Here is a 27,571-nt window from a genome sequence, read left to right as displayed (position 1 = left end):
GGCAGGCCACGCTCCCGAAGGAATTCACCTTTCACTGAGAGACAGGCTCTCAGCAGTTGCCACGGGGGACAAGGGAAATGTCAAGGAGTTGTTTTTTTTTCCTTCTTTCATAACTCAAAGCACTGAAGAAGCCCCGTGTTTAATAAAAAGGCAGACTGTGTGTTTCCTCCCTTCTGAAAATCCTCTTATTGCTGCAGGGAAATGCCACCCCACCTGTCAGAGTTTTGTGTTTCTCAGAGAAATCTTCACTTCCACCATCCAGTGCGTACGAGCACCTGCTGCTGACTGACCTATCCGAACTCCTGTGACGTCTGCAGTGTGTACAGAGGACTGTCCCAGGGGTAGTTTGTATGCAGACACACACCCCGCAGCCAACACAAAGCTAACATGCTCTCGGATTCCTGAAGAGCCTTTTCCAGTGAAATGAAGGCACGGAGTCTGTAATTATTTCTTTTTGAGATGGTCAGCAGGTACAGACTGACAGGTTTTAAATAAATAACAGAAGTTATGTTTATCTGTTCCTGTCGAGCTGTGCATGACAGATTTCTGTCCGTTAAATATACATCCAGCAGCTGCGCTTCTACCAGCCCGGACGGAAATAATCTGCTTTCCAGGAACTCGAAATCCCGCTTGTTAGTACATCATGTTTTTTCCTCTATCATTATGTTCATGAACAAGAGTAAAAATTAAAGAACAGATTCTAGAGAAGACCATTTCTTTACCAGCTGCAGCGGAACCACAAATTGTTGTTTTCAAACTTCAGTTTTTGTGCAGATTAAAAGAAGCAGATGGGCTCAGAGTGTGAACTCAGAACGACTGGTCAGTTCCTGTTCATCCTGGTCTCGACACGAGTAAAGATTTTTCACAAACGTCAAATGGTTTCTTTGAACATTTGTCATAAATCAGCATTAAAAGTATATTTTCTGAAGGGAAAGGTTCACCCCTAAATGCTTTGTCGCTACGAGATAAAACAACCCACAGACTCAAAACTTTAAATAATACATTTATGATGTTCAAGAGAGGGAAAAATGGAGCGCCTGGAAAACTAATAGACCTCGGCTAGGCATACTGTGCAGACACAGACATTTCTGATTACAATAAAACTATTTCTGCATAAAAATGAGCAATCTCTGCACGGTCATCATACAGCTAAGAATAACCCACTTCATTTTTATTTGACATTTTCCAGGAGAAATGAAGCAATCTTCTAAAAAAGAAACCCACAGGAGGCGTTGACAGCTCACTGCATGGTCCTATATACTGTCAGCTTTTATCTATGGAGCCAGAAATTGAAGCAAAATATATTTAATCCTATATAATAATAATAATAATAAGAATTACATAATTTTGGAAACGTTTAAACTTAAACTTCTATGTCATGATTCACTCTCAGTGAGATGACAAAATAGTTATAAGTTCACCCTGTTTAACAACAAAACAACAGTTTTGTCAGATAAAATCACCAGACACTCAAACCCCTCTTTAAGTCTGTTAGAGAGAACTTGGTAATATAGAATATAATTTGATGAAGTCGGAACTAAAAAGAGAGAGAAAAAAAAAATAAAGTAAATAAAACAGGACACAGATGAAGTTACAAGACATCTTAAAATGGGACAATCGCTGTGATATAAATAAAAAAAAGGTTTTCTTTTACATTCAGTAGCTCAATCTTTGTAGTAGGTTACTTGTTCCAGTGCTTTTAATGCACTAATTCATCCAAATGAACTAATCCATGTCATGTAAATCCACACAAGGATGGAAACCTGGGACAGTTTATTGAATTAATGTGGTGATAAGGACTGTAATTTCCAGATAAATGAAGTTCATTGGATTGTTTTGAGAGGACGGATTCTATTTATATCATACTAGAAGAAGGTGGTCTCTGTATATGTCTATTTTAATCCAAACAATAGATCAATAAGCCTTTTTTTATAAGTTTTGCGTTTGTGAATTTTATCTGCAGCATATTTCAGGCCGTGCTGGATTGCCATTTAGAAAGGGGGAATATTCCTTTAAGGCACAGCATGAACAGGAACAACAACCATCAGCTAGCATGAAAAAAATAATCCCTCAAAATGACTTTAAAGCCTGTAAACATTCAGATCGACAAAAAGAGGTGGATGTTTCAATATGCAACAAGGTCAGGGTGTCGATGAAATCTTTTTTTCCGGACTGGTGGAGTTTAAATTTTATTGTTTGTATTTGCAACAACAACAACAAACAAAAAACCCCATAATGTCAGTGCAGAAGTATCTGATAACCACATTTATACAAATAAATAATTTGAGAGCTTCTACAATAATGAAATATATATATTTTCCTGAAATTTTTATAACAAAAAAATGGAAACAGTGTCTCTAGAGGGAGAAATGATTACTTTCAAGAGGAATATTTCCAAATATGTGCTTCTCTTTTCCTACATCTCACACAACTTATAGAAATAATTGAGGATTTTGACTAATTTGTTGCTGCAAGGGAGATGAAAAGATCAATTCTACTTTTGTTTGCATTATCTAAATAAGCCCTTCTCTGGAACTCTTCATCCAGTTTTAGACTTTGTAACAAAGTACTGTCTGTATCATTTGGTTTTCTTGATTGTCCATTTATATAAAACCAAGACCACACGCACTAAAAACTGCTGGGTTAAAGTGGTTGGGTCAAAGGTTTGTTTAACCAAACATTGGGTCGTAAAGTTAGCCCCAGTAGTTGAGTTAAAGATGAGCCATGTCAGGAGTTCTCAGTCCGCCATTTTAAGGCAGAAGTTGACCAAATAAAACCTGACTAGACTTCTGCTTTAGGATGCAATAAATAAAGATAAAAAAGTAAAAACAACTTGTAAGGAGATGTTTAACCTGGTTGACTTTGTACGGCACTTCAGTCTGCACTAGACATTCAGTTTGAGATCCTAAAACTCAGTTTCATGACCTTTTAATGGAGCTTAACCAATTATATTTTGTTGCTTATGCGCATTGTTTTCTTCAAAATTGAAATTGCATTGACACTGATGGGTAACATGCTCTAGATTTTGTTTATTTTGCCCTTCTACAGGAGGGGTATCGACCAACAAAAAAGCCAGTTAGCACTTCTTCAAAAGAATTCAAGCTATTAAATGAAAAATGAAACTGAAAATGCAATTCGATTATATACAGTCCGAACCGAATATTCAACCCCAGCCCAATGCACAGCATCAACACCAAAAATTACTGTAGCAAAAATAGCAACCTCAAGTTGAAAGAAATTACAAGGAGCTTTAGGCTCAGAGAAGCTGCTTTGTGCCGTGGCGGTGAGAATATTCGACAGTACATCCCGGAGTTACATTCGGCCCTCCGTCTGTCTGCTCTCTCGCTGCAGATGGCTTCACAACTCGCTGCCCTCACCCTCAGCCTCGCAGAGGAAGCACATATCACCCATCGCCGGACCGCTCTGTCAGTCTGCCGGGGCAAGCCTGCTCACACCACCCACTCTGATGGGAACTTTCACCTCCGCTCATGTTTAGGAGGCACAGCATGGACGGTGTCTCTCTGATTCCACCCCTTCAACTCGCAAACGAAGCCATCGTTGATAACCGAATCATGGAGCTTCTGTTTATTAAACTGGAATCTGTACATTAGTTTGATGTTATTGTCTCTTTGAATGTAGTGTTTTCAGCTGTTGTATTCACAGACTTCTTTCCTCTTCAGGTTCTTCATCTCTTCAAAACAAACCCAGGCAGCTAAATTAGAGTGTGAGCTCAGCCGTGAAAATGCAGCACTGCAGGATTTAATAATCTGTGCTCCACAGCTAAAGGACACGTGGAAATTAGTTTTAGGAGGAGGAGGAGGAGGAGGGAGAGGGATTTGGTGTCACTGGTAGCCATCGAGGCTGTCCATGAGTGGGCTGGAGCTGTAAGGGTCGGCGGCGTCTTGGAGCTCAGTCTCGTGAGTTTGGGTGTGTTCCTCCTCTGCCTCCGCTCCAGCCATTGGCTCGTGACTCGAGCTCCCGGAGCTCGCCATGGCGCCGTATCCATGGTGAGCCGGGGAGGGCATCGGCGTTAAAGCCAGCTCCGGCTCCAGCAAAACGGATGCCACAAACAGCTGAAGGAGGCAGACCAGCATGCAGGTTAGGGTCGCGTCACTCAATTAACCCAGAGTGTGTCAAGTTAAAATATAGTCCAAAATTTGGGTTTGTGTTCATTTATAAATGTGTGTTTTTGTGATGAAGGTCAAATTAAACTTGCGTATCTTTTCAAACATCAAGAGTTTATCAAAGTTTATCATTTTTTTGGACCATTTCACTTATAATAACAAAATGAGCATTAGTGTTTCATTTGTTTATAAACGTTTTAAACTTTAAGGTCATAGTCATGGAGAGACCTAAACATTTCAATGCTCCGAAGGGTCAGTCACACTGCAGGTTGGTTTTTCTGATGGGTTAATAAATATCTACAAAGATCCTGTTATGTAACTACTCGTTAGGCCCGTCACTGAGGAGAAGCAGTTCGCTTTGAAGCTCCTCCAACATTCGAGAAACCCCTTCATTCACATCGGAAAGACCTGAAAATAGCTTTTAAGTTTTCATGCATTAAAGCAGAAAAAAGTGGTACTGTACGTTGGAGGCGGTGGTGGATGTCGTTGTGCTCCTGTCAGCATCAGTGAACGTTTCTGCGGTCGGCTGATCAGACATCTGAAAGAAACACGATCAAGGTTGGGGGAAAATATTGAACAAAATACACTAATCATTGGTTGTTAGTGCATCTTTATGTGTGTGCGGTGGATGTGAAGGGTGGGGTGGGGGGCGGGTGGTTGCGGGCTGAGCAGACCTGGTAGCTCGTCGACTTGTCGGGTGTCTTCCTAAGGCACATGCGGAAAAGGTAACAGGCAACGCAGGAGACGAGGGACACTAAAGTGAAGAGAGTGATGGGGTGGACCGGACCTGTGACGGTGCAGAAGAACACAAATGTCTCACCGTACTTCAGCAAAGCAGCCGCAGTAAAGAAACGGCAGAGGAGAAGTACCTAATCTGAGCACAGAGAAGAAGAGCAGCCAGAACATGCAGAGGACCGGAGCCACGATGACCTGGCTGATGGCGGCTCTGTGGATCTTCTGGTTGAGCTTGGTGGGAACGTAAGCGTAATAGATGTTGTATCGATCCACCATGTGCTTCAAGATCACATAAAGCAGACCTGGACAGATGAGTAAAGCAAAGTCACACTGGTCAGATCCTGAGATGAAACTAAGGAGATTTACTGAAGATCGAACAATCAGAAATCTGTTGTACAAGGCTGGATAATCTTGCAATTCAAATCTCTTGATCTTACAAATAAACATGATAAGACAAGCATAATTATAAGGTGTGTCTGAGTGCACACTGGAGCACTGTGACATCAAACTCAGGGAAACTAACCAGAAACATGAATATTATTCAAACTCAGTAACACTTCAGGTTTGTTTGCTTTTATTCAGGCCTCTACACTTTCCATAGGTCTTTTTCCTTCCACCCATATTCAGTCCAGTTCTCGTATTTGAGCATTTTCAGAACGGCTTTCTTTGTTAAAATTCAAAACTGACTCATACAGTAAGGCCATCTGCGTAAAAACAGGTGCCTAAAGATCAAGGGATGAACCTGAGATGTGTCTCCAAATAAGAGACAACCTCTCACATCCATCCATTTTCCAAGGAACTACCCTGAAATTTTATTCATAGATTCAGATAAAGAAATGAGAAGTCTTTTTTTTTGTTTTTGGAACAGACCTCTAGTAAAGTGGCTAAAGAGACCAGATCTAAAAGAACTATGGCTTCAAAAAACTTTAAAAGATGGCAAATATACTGGCTCAAGATTCTTTCATCAACACTTTAAAAGTTCTGGTTTTAGTGCAGCACTGCCCACAGGTCCAAGCTATTCAGTACTGCTATTCAGGTATCCTTGCATGCTAAAAAGCCAAACTACTGAAATCATTACAGCTGAAATTCACGTAGAAGCAGGATTTTTTTGTGTGTGAGAGCTCAGCTCGGATGGCCAATCAGCCTGCAGAAGTAAACAGAGACTTGATGAGCTTCGGGCAGAGACAGGAGCAGAGTGGGCGTCTGGCTCGCAACTCTCGGTGTCTGAGTGTCTGGGACTGCAGCAGCATATTCACACAGTCTGCATCGGACTGGCAGGCAGCAGAGAGGCGGGGGGGAGGGATACAGTGTGAGGGGAGACGGCACACACACGTGCACCGCCGAGAGGGAATCTGCACAACAACCAGGGTTACTCGATTACACACAAGGGTAAATGTGTGTCGCTCACCGAAGGGCGTGATGATGGGACATGTGATGCTGTAGGTCATACTGACAGCGAAGATGCACATGGTCCAGGCATACTCCAGGCCAAACTGGAACTCATAGGCCTGACTCTGCAGAAGAAGAAATACATAAACCAAGTGAGCTTTTATACAAACCTGATACTGAAAAAGTTGGAATTTTGTGCAAAATATAAATTAAAAACAGAATGCAATGATTTGCAAATCTCATAAACTCATATTTTATTCCTAAGTGAACATATCAAATGTTAAAACTAAGACATTGTACCATTTAAAAAAGAAAAAATAATAATTTTGAATTCATTGGCAGCAAACATCTCAAAAAGTGGGGACAGGGCCATGTTTCCCACTGTGAAGCATCCCTTCTTCTTTTAACAACTGTCTGTAAACGTCTCGGCGTAAAAGTGAAAGAAAAAAATTTAAAGAATTGGGATGGTAGGTTTGAATGAAATGAAGAAAAGCACCAAATGTTTGCAAACCCTTTTCACATGAATCCGCTCGGCCTGAGACTTGGCGAAGCAGAGGCGAAGGGCGTAGACGCTCAGCGCCGGGATCCGAAGCAACACCATGGATGTTCCGATCAGACTGGAGGTGATGACGTAGTTCACAAAAAACGCACCGTTGTCAGGAAGAAATACACACCTGTATCATAAAAACCCCCCAAAGTTTAGCTGTTGTTGTTTGGTAACTCTTTATTCTTGCAAATTTAAAAAAAAGGAATCTCACTGGAATTTGATCTCTTTCTCATCCAGAAAATTGACATCAAAGAGCCAGTTGAAGAAAAGATCAAGACTGAGGAAAAGATGAAATATTAGGATGTTTAAATGACAAAATAATCAAATAAAACAAGGTAGAATTATAAGAATTGCATACACATTAAGCAGTCACGTGTGCTTCTGAGTGTATAAATGTGCTGAAGCTGTACCTTGACAGACCAAGTGAAGGCAGGATGATGACCATGAAAACCAGCAGGAAGAAGCACTTGTGCATCGTTACTTGGTTCTCAACAGATCTGCAACATCAGAAGACTGCAGTTAAATGCAAACCCTTCTGCACGATAAACACGCCGAATGAAGCACATCTGACAACGCGTGACCGGCTGACGCTACACGTCAAAGCTCTGCTGGACGGAGTCTCATGAACTCCAGTAAAACGGTCGCGTTCGCTCCTTCACACGTTAAACGCCCGCACACAAACGTTTGTGGGGGTGGTTACGTAAAGAGAGGGTGCTCATAGGTGAGGTTTTCAGTCGCTCTGCTCCTCCTCCTCCTCCTCCTCCTCCTTCTGGACACCATGTGCAGAGAGACGGCGCACGGTGGCTACAGCTCATATCATTATTCTCCCGTGAAGGTCTCTATGACAACCTGCCCAGAATATAACGGCGCAGGGAGAGTGACAGGCAGCAGGAGGGAGGGAGTAAAAAGAGCAGGAGGGTAACAAGAAGGAACCAAAGTAATGATTGAGATGAAAACTAAATAAATTGAAGGTCTAGCATTTTTTGAGGGAATGCATATCGCCCGCTGCCTCCTCCCAGAGTTTCAAACTAGATCATTTTATGTTCAGAAATGAGGAAGTTGTTGATCAAATCTTGAAAATAACCTTTTAAAAAAATCATTTTATATCACAAGATGTCATGTTCACAGTATATGTTGAGGATGACTCTCAGCTACTACCAGACCAAATTTTAGCTCAATATCTGTCAAACTGGTTGAGTTGTATCCATGTTTGTGTTGGCTAATGTCGATTAGCTGTGGTGGCCATCTTGAATCAGGCTGACTCCAAAAGTTAATTAGTTGTAGACGTACAGCCAATGCACACTTTCTGCAAGTTTCATCATAGCTTGTCCAGTGGTTCGTGAGGTATTATGGTAACAGACAAGCACACGCACAGGACATTTTAGGAGACTGAGGAGAGTGGTAGGGTGAGTACCTGGTCCAGTGGGACTCAAAGAAGGCGGAGTAATAGACGATGAAAGGCAGCAGCACTGAAAATGCCCACAGCAGGAGAGTTGGGAAGAACTGGGTAATAATCGGGCTCTGCAACGGACAGCAAAACGGTCACTTAAAGAAACTAAACTAGGCTCTGAAAACACCTAAAAGTCCTGAAACTCTAACCCTTAAACTCTCCACGGGCCGCGTGACGTTGAACTTGTCCATGGTGTTGACGATGATGGCGGGAGTGGTGAAGAAGAAGAGCAGCAGGAAGAGGAGGATGTTGAGGAGGACGCAGCGGAGCCACCAGCGGGACCCGCACACCGACAGGTTCTCCCTGGTGAGGGGAGGAATAATGAGCATCATGGCTGGGATCATCCAGCACCGGTAACATTTAGCTCTCCACCACGGAGCAATAAAAACAGCTCAGTCAGAGAGGAGAGGTTAGAAGCAAACGTACAAAATATGTCCCTGCTTAACCCTCAGACCCTCACCCTGCCATCCGTTTAATGCTAAAACACAAATCAGGGATGACCATTAAATGGGAACTGTTTTCTGTACATCAGCAACAAACTGGTTTGAGTTGAGTAATGTAGTTGGTCATTTGCATGTTGCAAATCTTTTCCTTAATGTCCTGTCAGCATCCAGTGGTTCCCAAAGCAGCCAAAAATGTCAGCCCTAATTACGAGGTGATGTGTCGGAACCGTGCGAGAGTCGTGCAAAATTAGATATTTCTCTCAAAATGTGTGTCTGCGTGTTGTTCTTGTTTGGTTGCTCCTCTATCCTCCCACGGTCAGAAGACATGCAGCCTTAAGTTAACATGTTTGTTGTTCTGTGGATGTGAATGCGAGCGCCTCAGTCGTGGATTATTTATGCAGTGCATGCTGGGAAAGGTTACAGCTCAGTAAGACCAAGCACAAAACAAAGAACAGAAATTTTTCACCTTTTTATTTAATAAGATGGTAGAATAAAAGGAAAGAGGATTAAAGGCCTAGCATTCCTTGAAGGAATGCATATCGCCCGCCGCCTTTCGTGCCAGAGTTTTAGACTAAAATCATCTCATGTTTAGGCTCAGAGTCTAACAGAGAAGTGAGAGCCAGCTTAGTTACTGGTACTCACCAGATGATGTCACTGGGAGCAGGTGCGTAGCTGATGCCCCATTTGTGCGACTGCACCACAGTGGTGACGCTGGACTGCTGGGGTCTGCGCCGGCAGCGCACGCGATCGTAGTCCTTGACGATGCTGCAGAGCAGGGTAAGATGTTGAAAAGCGCTGCAGAACTTCCTGCATTACATGCTGCTGTCGCTAAAGATCAGTTTGCTCACACGGCCGTCATCCTCTCGTCTCGAAAAGTCACAAAGGCGATGCCCAGCCTCTTCATGGAGATGCGGTTCTTCTCCGCGTTGAACTCGTCTGTGCGCTTCTCCTCCAGCTCGCTGTAGTACTGTTCTGCATCCACCTGCAGAAACATTTAGAGTTCACAGACTTTTAGCTTTCATTATCAGTTTTCTACATTTATAGAAGCAAAGATTACTGCCTCATCTGGTTTTACTTTTGCATTGCAGTGCCATCCAGTGGTAAAAGCCCTTCTGTGCAGTTTAACATCAGTCTATATTATAAATGTAAAGTATTATTAAAACTCACCTTTTCAAAGCCACATATGTCACAGCAGAACAGCTGAGCACATGGATGGGTGTTGATCATGACCTTCCCTTCCTTTTGGGACTTTGTAGCAAAATACAACCTGCCTTTCATCGCTTTGCGCCTGAAAAACACGCCATTCTTTAGAGAACGGTCCCAAGACCCCAAACCGTGCTAATTCAGCCCGGGAACACTTGCCGTACCGCTCCAGGTCCAGCTTCATCAGCTTGTGAACGTCGAAGCAGAAGCGGATGTCGGTGACAGTGCAGCTGGGGTAAGCCTCACTGGAGGATGGAGAAACGGACGCAGATTAGGGTTCAGCTGAAGCTGTGGCTGAATAAGCAGAGTTAAAGGATTTAACTTGACTTAACAATAAGTTAGAGAGCAAAAGATGAGTACTGAAAGTGTTTGGTGATGAGTCCCGGGTCAGCGATCTCTCTGGGGATGGAGGTGATCATCAGAGTCCTGGATATCTGCAAACATGATCCACTCTGTTACCACTCCTGCTCTCAACAGACATTTGTTAGAAACAGGTCAAAATAATACAGAGATCCTACTGCTTTTATTTTAACTTCACACTTTGGGAGTTTGGAAGGAATGTATTTAGGAGAGGTTCAAACATGTCCGCAATCTGTGAGGTTATTTTTGCCCACTGCGAAAAGGCAAAACGTTTTTGTCCATGATGTCTGTTTTTGCCTGTTAGCAAAATATCCAATAATCCATTGGACAGATTTTAATGAAACTCTCAGAAAGTAATAGCTGGTTGTAAGTCTACAACTCATTAACATCTGGAGTCAATCCAGTTCAAGATGGCCACCACAGACAACTGACCTTAGAAAACACAAAAATGGATACAATTCAGTCAGTTTTACAGCTACTGAGCTAAGATTTGGTGTGGTAGTAGCTGAGAGTCATTCACAACACATACTACAAGTGATAAAGTATTGTGTGAGATTTTGTGATATTGTGCAGTATCATTTTCGAGGCTTGGACAAAAAGGCTGTAACGCCTTAGTTTAAAAGGTGGTGGGTGATATGCATTCCTTCAAAGAATCCTAAGCCTTTAATTAGCAAATGCAATTATAAAGACAAACTAACAGCCTTTTCCTAATTTTGCAAATTGACTGTTTAGGAATCATTCTGGGTTAAAAAAGTAGATGGTCTCATGTTTAAAAGAAACCAAAAAAAAGACATTTAAAACTGTACTTGAGGAGCATGAGGTGACGCTGACAGACCTTTTCATCCTCTCTGTATTCCAGCCGCATCGAGTGGTGAGCCATGCACAGCAAAGTGATGATGAAGTAAACCAGAGCGAAGATGCTGTGCAGCCAAAGAAAGTTGTCCCTTCAAAGGACAAGCAGAACCATTACAGATAGCCCAACGTTTTATTTGTGGTTCTGGTCTCGTTTCACGAGTTCTGATGTCATGCCTGCTGTGTTACACTTACTTTGCGCTAACATTAGCCAGTGTTGTTCTCCCAAAGTTTTCAGGGCTGTCTCCTGTAGAAGTAATCACACATGACAGAGTGAGACACTTAAGTTTCTGCGACGATTTAAAGAAAAATCTCTTCACTTCTGTCTGTGAGGAGAGGCTTAATGATTTTTAACTGTGCTGGTTCAACCATTTGTTTGGGGTTTCTATGGCAGCCTGTGTTTTTTCATTTAATAACTAGGAGGACAGACTGGTGCATATGATGACAACCAGCAGTAATAAAAAGACCTCATAAAGTTCCTGTCTTCATCCTGTTGCGGAACAGCTTTCTCAATGCTTCCTGCAAAATGAGCACATAGCTGCCAAAAGGCATTTCTGCTGCTATTTAGCAGCTGATTATGTGCTCCAACCCACCCCTGACACCTCCATGTGTACGTTAGGAGGAAATGAAGCAGTTTCTATTCTCGCAGTGTGACTAATCACAAGTATGCAAAAAAACAACAACAACTCATTAAATGCAGCTTTGTTTAAAGCTAAAGTTTTCAGCACGTTCTCCATGTCGTGCAGTTGTGTGTAATTGTGTCTGTGTGGCCTGTCCTCCCTCTTTCAGAGTCCCTTTAGGTTAAGAATAGCCCCCGCTTTTTTCAAAATTATAACGTGAAGGCTGAAATACCCTGGAGATTCCCGGAAAAGTTGACCGGGAGGATTACGGCCAAAGACAGCAGGGCCACCATGGTCATCAGCAGCATGATGTGGCGCTGGAAGGACAGGTATGTGACTGCGTCGATGCCACATTTGCTACGGATCTCGTCATCCCTGCACACACAGAGAGCAGGGAAAGCTTCAGAACTCAAAGCACCAAAACCAGGTTTTACACTGCAAAACCATAATAAATGAAAAGTTAGGGTGTTGTGTAATGTATTGCAAATCTTATAAACCTATAATTTATTTACAATGGAACATAGTAAACATATCAAATGTTTAAAGTAAGAAATTGTGCCTTTTATTAGAAAAAAGAAGGTAATTTTGAATGTTATTGAAGCATCACATTTAAAAACAGTCTGTAAACATTTAGGAACTGAGGAGTTCCTATATGTTATCTTGTTTTTTCCTAAACAATTTAAATACAATACAGTTTCTTAGCTTTAACAATTGAAGTGTTTACAATGTTTCATTGTGAATTCTGTTTTTATTTATATATATTTTGACCCAACTTTTTCAGACACGGGGTTGCGCTTTTCGTCATGTTTTCAGAGCAGTGCAATCTTAATCTAGTATCCAGTATGCATAAAATCTGAGCAACCGAGGCCACTGAGTTTCATCATGAGTACAGCTCTGGCACCAGTAGTTCGCTGTGAAACAATGCGGTTACCCGGCAGAAGGTTCAGGAAAGCCAGTGTCGTAAAATAGAGAAAAGAAGAAGCAGAACGGAGGTGCACGCAGCGGCCCACACATTGCGAACTCGCAGGGTGGGTTTGCAATTCCCCAGAAATCCTTGGGTGAGCCACAAGCATTGGAAACTAAAAACAGAAGCACCCAAACGCCACCATAATACTATGGAAACCATGGATACGGTGGAAACGACTTTTTTAAAAGGTCTAAATCTGCAGCGTGCAGTCAGACTTCAGGGAATATCCAACAGAAAACCACAGCACTGGCGGTTACATGAATCCAGACGGGTTTACTTTGAGGCTAAAGTAGCCATAATGCAGAGTTTACATTAGATGGTGACATCAGGAGGCCGAAATACTTTGTGTCTGAACTTACTTCATATGGTAAAGAGATGAAAGCCACGAGCAGAAGCCCTGCAACGAGAGGAGAATCATAAAACAGCTGATGAGCTGGTTGTTAAAAGACATGTGCAACTATTTCCACATACATCTGTGTATGTTTTATCTGCAGCAGGTCAGCAGAGTGACACACAGATGGAGATTTAATGGGTCTAGCCTGGAGTAATCAACTCACTGTAGCCTCGGCTCTGTGTGGGCACAGGGCGACGACTCCAGTCTGACTCTTTGACTTACAGTGTTATAAACAAGCAGCGAGTGACCTCAGTCTATCACACAGGTGTCAGGGAGTCACAGACAGTTCGGCTGAGTCATCATCCAATCTTTCTCCCATCCAGTCAGGCCAGCGCCATCTCAGACAACTGGGCGTTTAATAAAAACTCAGCCCGCAGCATTTTTTTAACATGAATATATAATTGGCAAATTAACAGTGACCCTTTATAATTAGTGAAAATAAACGAGAGCAAGACTGGTTGTCTGTGCAGCATCTTTGGGATTGGTAATGATAGTATTTCTTAAAAATATTTAGTACAGCGCAGATGGCTGCTCTCCTCCAGTCTCCCCCTCATATGCTTCGTTTATCCTAATTATAGTTTCGCAGACTAAAAGTAGTGCCACCGTAAAGAAGCATGAATGTATTTTACTATTTTCAGGTTAGTGTTACACTTCTGCATCCACAGCGGTGTGCTAAGCTCCCACAAACACATCTGGAGGCTCTGCAGGGACGCTACGCTGTGTTGTGTGTATGTGTGTTTGTCTGTGCACGTGAAAACCCAAAGTGGAAGCTAACTGAAGAGATACTGAGAGGGAAAGTCTATCTGCATACGGGCATTTCTTAAACTTCATTTTTACAAATAAAGATTGTCAAATGTGCCATTTTTCAGAGACAGAAATTGCCCAGAAACTAAGCATAACACTGCTCTACATTCAAGTTATAAAAAAACAAAACAGAAATAAAACAGTAGATGTTTTGTATGAAAAGTGGGTTTTTTACTAAGTTTATTTTCCTATTTTGTATTTTGGTATTAATAAAAGATATTCAAATTAAGTTTGACACCAGAAACACACAAGAATAACAATTTTCAAAATAAAGCATACAAGCAATCCAGAGATTTCATTATTTATGGTGCTTCACAGAAGTAAAAAACAAAGAAGACAGAAGCATAAATATAGACAGAAAATGATAATGTCTTTGATTGTACGAAGCAAAACACACGTGTTGGTAATTTAGCATCATGATCGAAGTGTTTTAAGGAAGGATTTGCTTATTTCAGCTCAAAAGTACCAAACCACACCCTGAATGTCTTGAATGAAATACATTCTTGAAGTGGATTAGGAGGTTGCACAGCAAAGACATATTCATGTCCTCTCTGCACCTGTCTCTGTGTAAAAAGAGTTTCCACAGCAGGTGAAGCACTTTTTTTTTTAAATTAAGTCGTTGTTATATTGTGTTCCAATAAGCAGTGCGTATGATAACAATTGGAAAATACAAAATCCTTCATTCAGCCCGCAGGAAAAGGTCTACAAATCCACCAATCTGTTTTAGGGGTTTATTTTGAAGAGTTTTCAAAGCCATTAAAAGAAGATTTCAAGGATTTTACTGGCATAAAACAGATTCTGGAACAGTGTCCTTTCTGATGTTAACTAACAAAGATTGTGGGCTCGAAAACTCACCATATCCTTAGTCTCAGAGTCGGAGGGGCTGGATTCTGAAGGAGACTTCTCTTTTTCACTCGGTTCTCCATAAAACAGGGACGTGAGGCTGAGGGGAACACAGGAAACACACAAATTAAAAAAAGGCCTAATGTGGCCTCATCGGCACGTGTTTACACCAGGAGGACATCAGATAGGTGCAGAAGAATCTGATGGAGGCTGTGCAGCGATATTTCTCCGTGGGGCTTCACCGCTGACAGTTCAGCAGCACGTCAAATTAAGCAGCATAATTCAATTACTTTGAGAGAGGAGCGCTCGGCGAGACGTACAGATGCTGCCTTGCCCCCGAGAGTCGTGAGGCTGCCATCGGTCAGGCAGAACTAATCAAGCTCTGCGGGAAAAGGAGACGTAGGCCGAGCAGAAGGAGACCAGCGAGGAGACTCATTTCACAACCTTAAAGATATTCCAAATACTGACCGATCTGTAGAAATGATTCATAAGATTGGCTGGTTTGAGAACACAAACTAATGAGTACATCCACCGGTGCCCACGTTCACATTCAAACCTGAACTGTGAGGGTCGAAAAATCTAAAATTTCTCCCTTTTCCATCAGCAGAGGGAGCTGCTGCATCAGAGGACTCCTCCTCTGAGATTACTCCATCTTTACACATAAAGATGTACCTCACAGGCTGCTGGGAACATCAGGTCTTTCTCTGATTAAGACCTCGAGCGAAGCATTTACCTGTCATTCTCCATCAGCAGAGCCAGGCGGCCGTAGTCCCACGCCGCCTTCCTCAGACAGGAAAAGATGAGCAGAAAAAACTGCAACACAAAAGAGAACATAATCTAAATCCAATCTACACAATCAGACACTCCATCACATCTACACCGCACTTGGATTTCCTTTTAACCCGTTCCTAAAACTCTCGGCAGCAAACAATAAGCCGTCCTGCTTCTTCGTATGTGGTTGTCTTGGAAACTATCGGAGACAGGTCAGTGTGCACACATGAAGACACGCCGTGCAGTAATGTCAAACAGGAGAGGTCGAGTGTAAAAATAAATCTGAAAAGCTTCCGTTTGGCAACAGAGGGAGAGCTGATGTATCAGAGCCGAACAACGTCTGTAAACCATCCAGGAGCAAAACAGGACGGTGATGAATGCAAATGGGAGGAAAAAACGCTGATGAGCGTTTGATTTTAATGGCGGCGTTTAATCATTAGCTCATGTGAGCCGGTGACAGATGTGTTAATGAAAGAAAGCTCCTATAAATGTTAAACGATTCATCATTAAAGCTGTGAGAGCGCAGATCGACTGGGGCCCGTGGATGAATGATGAGCTAACATTTGGCTTCTTGGTGTTTTCTTGGTGCTCGGCTCCTCCCTGCTGTTGTACGCTTTCCTGTTCCGAAGCGCACATCTTTTATTTATCCGCCGCGATGGTGGAATTATGGCGGAGGCGTGCTCCCGTCACCTGGAGGGAAGCACGCTTTGACTCCCGCTCGTCATTAGGAGACGGTGCTGAAACCCTCGGCGTTGGCTTGACAACCCCAGCAGTCCTAAAACGGGCCAATTAAAAGATGGAGGTGGCAGATCGACAGTGACACGAGAGCGGGGATCGGGACTGACAGGGCCTGACGGAGGAGCGGAGAGCGGCTGACAGCGGGAAGTAGAAGCCTATTATTATCTGGAACGCTTCCACAAAAACAGAGCAATCTGTGTTTGTAAACAGTGCAGACACTGTGTCCCCAGAAGCATATTTAACTTGACATCTACGGAATGAACATAATGCGTTTGCATTTTGTTTTGGAACATAATTACAGAGCCAAAACCCCAGATCAGAATGAGACAAAAAAAAAACAAACAAACAACCTCCAAGATAATGGCTTGCTTTAAAATGTGGGTTTAGAGGTTTTTCCTAAAGAAAATAATTTAAATTCAAATTCTCCAATAGTTAAATGCCCAAGCTTTCTTGAAGGAATGCATATCGCCCACCAGCAGTCATGTCAGAGTTTAATAAAAGATCACTTCATGTTGAGAAAGGAGTTATTGCCCTTTTGGCTAAACCTCAAAAATAACATTATGTGCTTCACTGCAATATCTTACATGATCTATTAGTGCTCAGAGTATGTGTTATGCTGACTCTCAGCTACTACCAAACCAAATCTCAGCACAATATCTGTAAAACTGACTGATCTACGGCCATTTTTGTGTTGGTTAGGGTGATCAGCTGTCGCCAGCTTGAATCGGGTTAACTCTAAAACTCAATCAGTTGTAGATGGACATCCAACATTACCGCTCTGCCTTCGCCTTCGGTGGCGGGCGTTAAAAATATTAATCCTCTAAAACTGGTCAGCTAAAACATTATGACCACTGACAGGTAAACTGAGTAACACCTCTCATCTTATTGCATGTACCCTGGCACTGACGTGGAGGTTATTTTTATAACTGTAACCTGCCTTAACAGTGTCTGCAGACCAGTCACAGCCTCACATGGCTACGGCAGAAATGCACAAAAACATGTTAACTCACTAGACGTTCATCAGGATCTGCTGCTTTTTTGTTTTTATTACCACCATTTTTTCTGCTTATATGGATTACAAACTGCGCCTTTGCACGTTTATATTAATCATGAAGAAATCACTATAGTGGATTTCATAGTGTCATAGTGGAAGGATCAGTGCTTTGGTGTAAAATTAAAGCTTTCGTTACACTTTTATTTAAGTTTAGGTGTAAAACTTAACACAAACCGGCGAGTGTAGGATTAAATTATCGCATGAAATTATTAACATGAACGTATGTTAATATGATTTTAATGCACAGAATGACTCAGATAATTATATTTATACCAGATGTCCAACAGTGAAGCTGCAACACTTTATTTCTAATCAAGATTACCGTGACATCAAGTCTTCTAGATGTTCTACAAGATTTCTCCAAACAGAAATCTCCATTCGTGTGTCACCTCATGATGTTTGTCTCTGCAAGGTGTTGGCAAGCTTGAATATATTTAGAAACCCTGCTGTCACCTTAGCTGCAGAATTCTGCAAAAGGGAGATGATCTGAGCATGAACTACAGATGACATTTAAGCCACTCAGCGCAAAAACTTTAAAATCAAACTTAAAAAAGGTCATGGATGTCGCCATTGTTAATCTGTTTTCAGTCATTTAAAAACACATAAACCTTCAATATGAGAAATGAGAACCTTAAAAAAGGAGAATCGTGTCTCTAAATTAGGTCAGTTTACAGAAAACTACAGCTGTTGATCTGTCAGTTTTTAGGACTTTTTCCTTCTATAAAATATCACTTATAATAATTTGTCATTTTATTTGATTTTACATTCCCTTTGCTCTTGTGCAGCAAGTAATTGATTTATCTGGACAGTTCAGTGGCTTCAAACCTTGTTCAACCTGCAGCCGGTTATTTCTGTCATGTGATGTTGCCGGAAGTCATTTAAGCATCTTTAAGCATCCAGCTAGATGGATATCAGATGATTTTAACCTCCAAAAGATTCGCTATAAGTTATAGGGCCACCACGACTAAAATGTAAAGCTGGTGGAGGACTGATTATTATAACTTCTAAGAGCAGGAGCTACCATCAGACAGAGAAAGATGAGTCTGACTCCTGAAGGAAGCTGAATGAGACAAAGGACCAAGTTCTGGATAGCTTCAATGCAGGAATCTAAAATGCAGGAATCTTCAATGCAGGAATCTAAAAAAAATGAGAAAAGCTGTGCCAAGAAACCTACATTCAAACAATGAATGTTTCAGTTGTGGACCGAGCATTAAATAGGTCTTTGTTCAGCTCTACAGAGGCTTGAAAAGATCCTAATTATGTGAATTATTTGTACAAAGTGCAAGCCCTAAGGTTTAGAACTAGAAAAGGCTGCCATTGCTCCAACAAGTTAGCAGCCCTTCCTGTGTAAACTGTCTGTTGTGTGTGTGCCAGAGTCCGTACCATCCAAAGCAGCACATTTATGAGGAGGACCGTGGGCACCCCACCAAACGGCAGACCCTGGAGGACGCTGTTGCGAGAGTGAGCGTGGAAGCATCGCTCTGCTGTGCTGTTCTCCTCCCCAAACGACCCCAGGAAACCCAAGACGTCCAGCTCAGCGGGCCGCGCCTCCACAGGGGGCGCCCTCGTTTCAAACGGCTCCGACTGCGCCATCAGCACTGCACCATATCTGACAAGACAAGACAGAAAACGACAAGAAACGTAAACGCTCATTTCACAGCTTCTTAATTAACCTTTTCATTATCAAAGGCAAATCATGCTTAACTGCTTTCATGTTCATCTTTGTCTGTATTTACAAAACTGCTAAATAACTCACAGTGTTCATGCATTTTAAAGTTAATGAGGAAATTGCCAACAAGTGTAAATTTGCTCACTCTGGCTCCTTTTTAATCATCAGGTGCCTCTTTCTTTAAGTGCAATTATCATTTGTAAACAGCAGTCTAATAAGCACCACAGTCCATTAGTGGTAACTGAGCTGACTGCTGCTTCGTCTCACAAAAAAAAGCAGAAAAGTTTAGGTAAATGATACACCGCGGGCTGCAATTTATCCCATAATTTCTTTTTTTTTCCCTCCAGACTTTAATGCACTGTGTACCACCCATTACGAATAACATCACATCATCTTTTAAATATACATATAAAGTCAGAGGAATCCTGTGAACAGATTGTAAGAGTTATTGTATATGTCAGCTTTTGCTTAAAATTGCAAAACGTATCTATTTTTTGTCCTTTTTTTGAAGCATCTATTATTAGTTTGACTCTGCTTATACAACAACCGATCTTAATAAATGGTGCTCTTTGTTGGAAATGGACAAAAAATGTATTTATTTTAACTTTTTACTGAACGACTCATCCATGATGTTCTAAAGGGAAACCTTTGGCCCTTTGGCTGAATTTTGTCCATTTTTAGTTTCAAAATGTTGTTTGGTATATTGATTGTGAGGCCACTTGGAAAAAAACAAAATAAATTAGATATTAAGTGTCATACACAATAAAATAAAATAATCTGACATCTGTAGGTTTTGTGATTTTTCTGCTGCTGTATGCAAGTTCATTGAGAAAAATCCAGTTTATCTTCATGAGCACACAACCTTGTTGACTAAGGCACATTTTGATGGGATCAACCATTTCTACCAACCAGGGTCTTAGTTTTTTTCTTGGAGAAGAACAGAAATATTGAGAAGAGCAACAAACTCAGAATCAACAGTTTATTTTTTTAACAAGGTGAGATATTTGTGCCAGATTTAGTGAAATTCTGCTGGTTTCCCTGATATATTCACAAACCCTGGACTGACATAAAGTTACATTTACTTTGACTTATATCACTGAAATGGAATTTGTTTTTCCTCTAAACTAAATTGACCTTTCTGCCAAAGTTGGAGAAATCACCTCAGGGCTTTCTGGAGATATTGCATTTGAGACGACCTAAAAGATCAAAAGACGGCGTGAAAATGGTTGTTGGGGACTGCTGGTTTCAGCCACTTTTGGTGTATTTGCCACAGTCTGCGGAGCATTCATAGGATATGATCATTTACTGTGCTGTGAGCACACAATCAAGGCCTGAACCATCTGTCCTCCGGCGGCACACGTTAATCTCACCTTCAATCAATGCAGCCCCGACCCACAGCTGCCCGGCTTGTGTACACTGCTCCCTGAGCAAACAGAGGAAATGGAGCGGCAACTCGGCGCAGACAAAGGTCTGCATCAATACTGTAAATTCACATGACTAACAGACCGATCGGGTCAGATTTCCGGAGAAAGATGGATCATATTTTGTAGTAAATAGTCTCCATCTTCAGAGCAGAAGAGCTGAAACGCTCAATCTGTGCAGACAAGAGCTCAAAAATCAAAGTGGAGAAACTAACTGGCACACATGACTGAACCAACTCTTGGTGTGATTTATCACCGAACCAATGATGTCACTTCCTGAGGGACTGCATCAGAGTGTTGTGAAGCTTTTACCAAACGGTGCCCGCTGTGCAACAGAAGCCTTGGCAGCGCGTCTCGTGTAGGAGGAGGACTGATCAATGCTGCTGGACTGCTGTACATCGCCCTCACAGAGGTCTGGTGAGGAGCTGAAGTACAAAAATACCACCCTGTAATCCTTTGCCAGCTCCCTTTGCACCTCTCTGATCTCCTCTTTAGCGCTCCATCATGAAACTGCATAGATTGAAGTCAATATTTAGAGACTGTCAGGTTCCCCTGAACCCCCCCGAGGAGAAGACAGAGAGGAGATCCTCTGGGGACGGATCACAAAGCAAATCTATAAACACACTCTGCAGCTTCCACAGAAGCATATGTTGCCTTTTCTTTCCTTCTAATAAATCCAAACCTTCCATTTGCTCAAGAGAATGAAATTATGGCTAACAATGAATAGTTATAGGGAAAGCAGAGAATGTGTCATTCTCTTTTTAAATAGTTTGTCACAAATAAGACAGCTAAGCGATGATTTCAGTCACTGAGTGTTTATATTTAAATGGAATTGGATCACTTTTTAGATGACAATTTGTAACTATAGCTGTCATTTTGGGACGTTTTCACCAAGCTCTTTGTTTGAATAACTTATTATCATTCCCAGATCAAATCCAGTTTCACTACAGACTGCAAAGATTGTGATAACAATGTTGTTTTATTTGACTTATTCTGAACGTCTGCTCCAAACTATTCTGCGTCTGATCAACAGAACCAAAGACAGAAGTTACGTTCATGGTAACACAGCTAAAACAAACAGAAATCCCACCTTACTGCAGAGGATAAACATAAGTGGAAACTGGAATCGTTGAGTTATAATGAAGCCATCCAGAAGCTTTATTAGCTGACTGAGCTTTTTTTTTCTTTTCTTGCACCAGACAAGTCACTTACTCTGCTCGCTGTGGTCTGTGATGCTGACAGAAAAGTCTTCCTCTCCTCCGTCAGGAGCAGCCAGGATGCTGAGGGATACAGGCCGGCTTTCACACAACATTTGGGTAAACGTCACAGCATGACTCAGCAGTTTAATACCGAGCTCCTCTTCCTGTTTCCTCTCAACCCTCACGTATGAACACTGAAACACGCTCGGGCCGATCCCAAGGTATCCGTTTCTCCTCCAGCTCATTCAGCTCTGCAAACGCCACGTCTCCCTAATCCGTTCCCTCTGCTCCTTTCTTTCCTCGTCTGAATCGAGCCTCCGAGCCAACGCAGCAGATAACAAAGCGGTGCTTGGCTCGCGAAGCAGCGTTGTGCTTCACGCTCGCCGGACGAGTGAGTTTCAACTGTTAGGATGCCAGATGCTGAGGTCAGTGCAGGAGCTGAGAGCTGGCAATGAAATACACCTGACTTTGAGTCAAAGAAGCAGAAAAAAGGAGCAACTTGGGGAAAAAAGTAGGCTCAGGTCAGCTTATCTGTTCATTGCATCAGGAAAAAACCAGCTGAGGTTTCTGTGTGTGGGCAGGGAGTATTCACACTGATTAAGTCAGTTTAATTAGTTACTTAATATGTCTTCTTTAAAAGGGCAATAAAGAGAAATCCAGTTTTTGTTTTTGCATGACAAGAAATCATTCAGAAGAAGACAAACTCTTAGTCAGAAGATTAATAACTTTCAAAAATACAAGAAACCAGATGTTTCTAAATTCCTTAATCAATATTTTATCACCATAGACTGCTGAATGTAAACCCATTTTTGGACTTCTAATACCTACATGTTTTGCCTTAAAAGAGTTAAAAACTCAAAGAATGAAAAGAACTTGAAGCCACAAAGGAAAGGAGGTCATCATAATAAGAGGGGAAAATAATTTTAAATAAATAAACTTGTTGTTTTGCAGATATTTGATTTTATTTCATTTTGATCTCATGGTGGTCAGAAGATTAACTGACTGACTGTAATTCATAATATTAGCCGCTAAAAAATAATAACCAAATATGATAAAAACCTTCAATTTACTGGGTAATTTCAGTGAACAATGCTTTCCAGCCAGACTCTTGATACTCTCATAACTACTGGTGTTAAAGACATCAAGATGTTTGAAAATCACCAGGGTTTCTCCTCCGGAGAACATGAATATCTGCCCATAATATTTCAAACTTTATTAAACTGTTAGAACCACCAAAACAAGAAACCAGCTGATAATTTTCACCACAAAGTCACACCAACAATAATAAACCTTCATGTAAAAACACATGCAGTCGTTCTTCAAACTCAGAGTGAATGAAGTGCATTTATTTTCTGGACACGAGCTGGTATTTAATCCCACTCAGGGTTTTAGCTCCGTCTCATTTAGGTGCTGCAGGATCCTGACTGCAACGTCAAAACTGTTTAAAAGGGTTTGAATTAAAATGTCTGATAAGTATTAGAAAGCATTCAGCTGACTGCACCAATGAGGCCATCTCTCCTTTCGTCAGATCTTCTATAGAATGAAGATCTATTGGCTGCCAGAGGGAGCAGGAACGGGAACGAGATGCTCCTGTTTTCTCAGATAAATGAGCCATAAATAAAACTTCTGCTGACTTCCAAACCTCTGGACATAATCAACCAGCAGTCTCCGTGAGATAAAACCCTCGGCCCTCCAAGGTTGGTTTGCAATCACCATAAATATGAGAAGCTGTTGTTCTCCTCTCGACTGCGCCGACCTTGTCGAACATGCAGGTTTCTCTTCTCGTTCTTCTGTTACTGTTTCTCTTCATTTTCGCTTCACCTCAAAGGATTGCAGCTTGTAAAACACGAGTGTTGTTTTCTTTTTTTATTCCCAAACACGTTCTCTGCGCACTGGCTGTTAAGGAGCGAGAAATAATAAAAAATACAAAAGAAGGGCTCTTTTCAGCCACTTGCAGCTTGCTGTGAACTACAGGAGCCTAATAACACGTCTAGTCGTTTCTTCTTCTACTTTAAATAATTGCTCTGGTGAATGTTGTGATAAATGACAGCCTAAAAGACTTGTATTGCTCTAAGTTTGGATATTAAAAAAACCCCAGTCGTATAGAAATTTGGTAATCATTTCCAACACGCAGAAAGAAAGGATGCGTCTCGCTGCTCCAGTTTAAATGAAGTAAATAATTTCACTTTTAAAACTAGTGCAGATCTATTTCTCTTTATTTCACGAGATGAGTTTAATATGAGTTCAAGCCAGAATTCAGGTGTTCTTATAGCATTCAAGCCTGAGCCTTCGGGAAGCTGCAGGCCTCTGTTGTGATGGTTTTGTTTGGAGGGTGGAGTTGGATCTTTGGATGGGTACCCCTCACCAGACTCAGCCTGAGGGAGGGGTGGGAACGGGCGGAGGTTTGAACACAATCTGCTCTCCACCTGCTCGGCAGAGCAGAATGCAGCAGCTGAAGCTCTATCGCAGCTTTTTACAAACACAGACCACTGAGGTGTGTCTGCTTCAGAGCTCAGCATCCTCCCTCCCTCCCCCCCTCCCTCCCCACTCAGCCGCTTTCCAAGGGCTGAACGAACCAAATCACGGCTCGAGCCACAGCTGCACACGCCGGCCACGATCGACTAACCGAACACCTGCTTCCTGTCTGTCTGCACATGCTCAGTAGGCCTGCGCCCTGGGCGAGCACTGTGCGTCTGTCAGGCTGCTGCTGGCGGACCGAACCTGACCAGTTCCTTAACCATCAAACTGGTCTGATCTGCTTTTTTTCTTTCTGCCAAGTTGTAAAGAGTCCACCTATAATTTTTCATGCAAGAGCTGACTCTAAAAACTTCCCCATAACCACCTAAAATGACAAAACTAAACAAAAAAGCAGCTAGTTTGGATAAATGACTCCTCTCTGTATGAATTTATGAATATTTACATCATACTCAACCAAACAACACACTGAAAATTAAATATCATTAAATAACCCTAATTAATAAAAACAATTAGAGACAGCAACTTTGTTTGTTGTTGGTATAACACTGAATGCATTTACTGTTTTGGTTCCAGTTGTACTTTAAAGATAACTAAATGAATAAATACGTAGATTAGAACTTAACTGCTGGCGTCAATTTTGTCATTCGAAATGGAAAAAATCCTGAAAGTATTTGGTTAAATCTTATAAAAAGGTACAATTCAAACTGGTTAGAATGAAACAATTAATTTGCACTTTTGCTTGGAAATTGCACAATGATTAATTTTGAGATCAAACACTAAATAAATGGATCTTGCCAACTCAAAATGAAGTGGGTTTTTTGTAGTTTTAAGAGAAACTATTGACAATTTTTGTGTCTAAAAAGTTATAAAATGAAAACAATTGCATGTCGCAATGATGCTGATTTTATCTTTTGTATTTCTCTTTCTTCTACAGCAGTGAACTTTAATGAACTCGTGAAAAGCCCAGTCTCACGTTCCCCCTGGTTGTTGCAGGTTTATTCCTGCTCCAATCAGCACGATAAAAATAGATCTCCTGGTCAACATGTTGGATGAAAAGAATCCTGTGAAAAACAAGAACTTTTCTATCCTTTCTCACAAATCGTGAGCGCGTGGCATTTCAGTGAGTAATAGTCATGATTGTTTTAGAGATCGGATTTATTTTTAGCTGGAAACGAGCTGCTGTGACCATAACTACAAGCTCACGCCTATCACAACATCGGATCCGTTTGGTGGTTTAAAGGGAAACATTAGATGTTACAACCAGCTCAAAGTAAAACCCAATGTCGGTGTGAGGTGATAAATGAGGGTTTGAGATGATATCTGGATAAAATCTTCTTTGTGGTACAGCGTGACTCTGTGTACATCAGTGACAACGCTGCACGCACAGCTGCATAAATCACAGCTGCATAAATCACAGCTGGAATCTCAAACAGCGGAGATCACTACTTCCTCCTAGAAGACGTGAAAAAGAACAAAGCCGAGCCCGAGGTGCATCGCTGCTGTTAAACTACAGACAGGCTACAGATGGAGCGAACAGCGGTGTCATCAGCCTCTGTTTGGGATCGATTTTCTGTCGAGAGGGCTTCATCAAAGTGCTTTCTGACAATTTCATTTATCGCCGGCAGCCTGAGACGTGCGGCAGGGGAGAGGAGTCACAGAAATACAACCCATACATGTTGCAAAAAAGTCACACAAATCCTCTAGGAGACAAATAAAGTTTATTCTATAGGTGGGGACTGAATGCCTCACAGCCAGCGCTGGAATCGTAACAACAGGAAGATGCCTGCGTGGCGTGGAAACGCACAGCAGCAGGAGCTGTTTCCAAGGCTCAAGTCCTTTTCCTCACTATTTTTCCTCTTCTCAGTCAAGAGGTTTTGATCAGATTGCTTTAAATGTTAATCAGCAGGCAGCTGAAGATTTTCTTGCACTTATATACAAAAAAATAAACTGTATTTGTGGTGTTTGGGTGAGGCAAAGCACACCACCTGTCCTGGTTTATTTTTTTTAATGTCTGACAATTATGTTTGATGTGCTGAAACAAAAAAACACAAAGTGGATTAATGTGCAAAACCTTGAGTTTACTTTAAAAGTTCTTCCTCGATCATGTCTTTCTTCAGCAGCAGTTTGGTCCTGCATGCATCCATCTAAAGAGCTCCCCATCTCTGCTTCCGTCTCAGCTTCAGACCCTCTGAAATATTAATGCCCGGGCGACACTCGAAGATGACCGGCGTCTTCATCCATGCAGTGTCGCCAAACTGAAACTGATCAGATTCTCAAACACTCGGGAGGAAGTCAACTCAGACACACACTTCACTGCCAAAGAAACATCCAGTCCTGAAATACAGCTGAGTCCAAACACGGCACTTGCATTAAAATCAACACTGAGCGCGTGAGGTAAACACTCTTTTCAACTGAGCGTTCACATTCAAATACAAACCTTTGCTTAACGGTCAAGATGAAACATTACGGATTATTTTAAACTGTCAACCTGTAAAACCTACAGGGTCTGACGAGCTCCAAATAAAACACTTCCTGTTGCAAATTCAGAAACTAAAATGGTTTCTTTGAAAGCGTAACGACTCTATTTATAGAAAACACACAAACGGGAGCCTGGAAACAGGATCCTCTCTAATGAACAACACTAATTACCACCATCATCCTTACTGTCATCTAATCGCCTATCAGATGCTGTGAGCAGCACAGAAAACAGGACATCTGATGATGATCTGACACATCCTGACCTACTGAAATGTCAGAGGTTCAATATAAATCTGGCACTTTTAAGGCCACCTCATTTAGACCCAAACAGACCCCATAGATTTAGCGAGGTTAACTGTAAAAAGGGGCATTCAGAATTCATTTTAAACCCTTAATAGGTCTTAATGCACTATTTGCTCAGTTGATTATAATGTTTTTGTGTCTGAGATTCCAGCAGAGTCCAGACTGAACAGCAGCAGGGATGTTGTCTGATCCCAGCATGAATGAAAAGCCTCGCGGGTTTCTTAATTGAAACAAATAAATATTAAAATAATTTAGACAAATCAGAGCCACACATTTGGATTCAGGAGGATTTAACCACCCCAGGCTGAGTGCAGGAGGACCAGCAGGAGCGAAACGACGCACCTGGTTTGGGCGGAACAGTCTGACACGTTGCCAGCAACAACATGCTCACCCTCCTCATCCTCATACTCACCGCCAAGCGGACGGAACGACTTAACTTTCACGTCTTCACCTCACATCTGCACATCCAGCAGAAAGCACGGCTCTCCGCTCCGACGAGAGCGTTGCAGTCGGCGCCCTGCTCCTCGCTGGCTGGAGCGCTTCCACCTCCCCGCTGCTGGAAGTTCCGAAAGACGATTGCGCCAAAAATAGCGCGACAAAAATCCGCCCCCTCCTCCCCAGTGCGCATTTATTTGACTACACGGGTAGTTTTAAATTCACGGGGCTCACCTCACGGGGCTCACCTCACGGGGCTTCCTGATCGCTGGAGTCTTGAGATTGTGTGATGAA

General features: G+C 42.0%; 1 protein-coding gene across 4 annotated transcripts; it reads right to left on the bottom strand.

The window, feature by feature from the left end:
• Positions 1 to 492: 492 nt before the first annotated feature.
• On the bottom strand, positions 493 to 27,571 carry tmem63c (transmembrane protein 63C). Of its 4 annotated transcripts, none has more exons than XM_017416336.2 (23): positions 27,526 to 27,571; positions 18,678 to 18,903; positions 15,465 to 15,544; positions 14,744 to 14,831; positions 13,050 to 13,087; positions 11,956 to 12,098; positions 11,299 to 11,350; positions 11,087 to 11,195; positions 10,252 to 10,325; positions 10,056 to 10,136; positions 9,856 to 9,976; positions 9,537 to 9,670; positions 9,331 to 9,453; positions 8,395 to 8,548; positions 8,210 to 8,316; positions 7,206 to 7,292; positions 7,007 to 7,072; positions 6,760 to 6,922; positions 6,268 to 6,373; positions 4,994 to 5,161; positions 4,799 to 4,911; positions 4,588 to 4,662; positions 3,843 to 4,073 (listed from the first exon to the last, which is right to left on the bottom strand). In XM_017416336.2, exons 2-23 carry the CDS (start codon positions 18,885 to 18,887, stop codon positions 3,843 to 3,845), a joined length of 2,523 nt encoding a protein of 840 aa, XP_017271825.1. In that variant the 5' UTR covers positions 18,888 to 18,903; positions 27,526 to 27,571. The 4 variants fall into 4 exon arrangements, with proteins under 4 accessions (XP_024861230.1, XP_017271825.1, XP_024861226.1 ...); XM_025005458.2 differs by having other exon boundaries at positions 27,512 to 27,567; XM_017416327.3 differs by lacking the exon at positions 27,526 to 27,571 and adding an exon at positions 27,255 to 27,446.

This window comes from Kryptolebias marmoratus, linkage group LG10 (assembly GCF_001649575.2).
Source record: "Kryptolebias marmoratus isolate JLee-2015 linkage group LG10, ASM164957v2, whole genome shotgun sequence".
Taxonomy (NCBI): domain Eukaryota; kingdom Metazoa; phylum Chordata; class Actinopteri; order Cyprinodontiformes; family Rivulidae; genus Kryptolebias; species Kryptolebias marmoratus.
Note: the sequence above shows the minus strand (reverse complement) of the source record. Positions and strands in the feature narration are given on the sequence as shown.

Coding starts and splice junctions, on each gene's coding strand:
- tmem63c (XM_017416336.2), bottom strand. CDS start 18,887: ATGGCGCAGTCGGAGCCGTTTGAAACGAGGGCGCCCCCTGTGGAGGCG. Junction 9,454..9,536: donor GACGAGAGGATGACGGCCGT/GTGAGCAAACTG, acceptor CCTGCTCTGCAG/CATCGTCAAGGACTACGATC. Junction 4,074..4,587: donor CATCCACCACCGCCTCCAAC/GTACAGTACCAC, acceptor TGCCTCCTTCAG/CTGTTTGTGGCATCCGTTTT.